Source organism: Eurypyga helias, unplaced genomic scaffold, assembly GCF_000690775.1.
Source record: "Eurypyga helias isolate BGI_N326 unplaced genomic scaffold, ASM69077v1 scaffold31928, whole genome shotgun sequence".
Classification (NCBI taxonomy): domain Eukaryota; kingdom Metazoa; phylum Chordata; class Aves; order Eurypygiformes; family Eurypygidae; genus Eurypyga; species Eurypyga helias.
The window spans coordinates 11,082-13,081 of NW_010265485.1; the positions used below are offsets into that span (position 1 = coordinate 11,082).

The window sequence follows — 2,000 nt, forward strand, 5'->3', positions numbered from 1 at the left end:
CCTACGGGTTTCCTTGTCTTTGCCTCTGATTCTGCTCCTCCACTGGAGGAGGGGAGGTAAGCGAGCAGCTGCGTGGTACTTAATTGCTGGCTGGGATTAGACCCCAACAATACCTTTTAGCCAAAGGTCCTCTCCTAGACAGTCTGCAAAGGCACCTGCTCCTCTGTCTCCAACAAGCATGTTGCAGTTGAAAGTAATCCGCCTCAAGCCGGTCATATAGTCAAGGTCAGGTCTCCTATAACGTAGGCTTTCAGCCCAAGCTTCACCGTGTCTTTTCATTGCCTGGTGCTTTGTAAACAAAGCAGCTGTTACCAAGTGCAAAGGCACAGCCATTATTGATGACAAGATGATCACAAGTTATCTTTGTTTGTAACTGATGCTTAACGGCTTGAGTGATGATGTAAGAAACAGTTACACCATTTCTGAGTTGAAAAAATACAAGTCCTTTTAAAACTTACAGTTCAGTCGTTTGTTCTGATCATCCAATTTGCAACGCAAATTATTAAATAATTTCTACAAAACATCTTATTACCTTCTTTTGGCAGACAGATCATCTTGAATAGGAAATACACACTAGGTAATTATGTGCTTTCATGCAAACCAAGTTAACATTAATTAAAATATTGTACTAGTCACAAGCTCACTAATCAGTTAATTAGTAGCTTTGAAACTGTAAGCTCACTTATTCTTACCCAGTGCCTAAGAATACTTAAGACATCTTTCAAAATCTGTGACAATGAAAGAAGCACTCCCCCAAAACATGTGTTGGACATTTACAGCTCTAATCCTCATTTAAAGAAAATACACCAGTTTGAACTGTTATTTAACTGGTGTTTACTAAGGAACGCCGTATTTAAATCGCACACCAGTAACCAAGCTACTTTTGGCATACAAAGTCACAAACTGCAAGAAGGACTATTCCCATACTTAACTTCAGTATTCACGTAATGTTGCTCACAAAGTGCTTTGATGGATTTAGAGCTTCAAAGTACAAGAAAAAAAAAATCAAACATTTATGGTTTTGTGAACATTTGGTTCTAAAAAAGGTGATTAAATTACCTTTAATACATTTGCTGTATGTTCTGCCCCCCTCCATGTGAGGCTACATCCTGTGAAGTTTACATATCTGATAGTAGGTGAATTCTTTACACTCTGACAGATGGCTGAAGAAAACAAAAGCGTGCACATTACCTACACACACCACAGCCAGACTATGGGAACACACTTCTTTGCTGCCATATTAGGAAGCTGAATCGCCTGTAATAGGCAAAAGCCTGGACAAAGAATAACTGGTGAAATACAAAGTACATTGTAAATGGATTAAAGTGTTCTAAGATCATATATTTCTATCACAAGTGTTCAGCAAAGACTATCTGAACAAACTAGAACACATTTCAGTTTACTTATGTGAACATGAACAACTCAAAGAATTAAGTCAAACAAATATTATGACTGTTGTTTTGAATAAAAGTATAAACATCATTATGAAGTAGTATGGTTATTTACTAGCATCAAGCAAATGAATTCAAGTTTTTAAAAGTTGTGGTCATGTAGAATAAAGTGAAGATTGTTATTTTAATGACTACAGACAAGTTTAAAACGGGGATGGAAACGCTGAAAAACTCCCTTCTTTAAAGGACTAAAAAAAAGTAGATTTATACATTTTTGAATCTGAACCTACTTTCTAATCCTCCATCTCCAATTGGACAGTGGGCTAAAGAGATACTCTCCAGCGATGAAGTTGTGGCCAAGCCCTTCGGAATAAAAAAACAATGTTTGTTAACTGGCTTGAAAAACAAAAATACAAAGAAAGACCAAGTCACCCAACTGCTCAGTATTCTTTGAGCTCCTACAAGAAACCCAAGGGGTCAGAGGAGAGACAAAACTAGTGAACCTTAAAACTCAGTGTAAGCTGGTTTATTTCTTTAGCAGAAGAGAAGCTGTAGCCTGTGGGCAACAAGCAGCAACCTCCTTACCTAGTGTTGTGGTTTAACTCCAGC

At 37.7% G+C, this 2,000-nt stretch overlaps 1 protein-coding gene across 1 annotated transcript in view; it reads right to left on the reverse strand.

The window, feature by feature from the left end:
* The window catches only part of LOC104513424 (centrosomal protein of 78 kDa-like), a gene marked incomplete at both ends in the record, with an annotated part of 11,739 nt that extends 9,985 nt beyond the window's left edge, over positions 1-1,754 (reverse strand). The window contains 3 exons of the mRNA XM_010156765.1: positions 114-288; positions 1,060-1,163; positions 1,682-1,754. Coding sequence (XP_010155067.1) covers positions 114-288; positions 1,060-1,163; positions 1,682-1,754 — 352 coding nt within the window. The remainder of the gene's footprint in view (positions 1-113; positions 289-1,059; positions 1,164-1,681) is intronic.
* Positions 1,755-2,000: the final 246 nt, after the last annotated feature.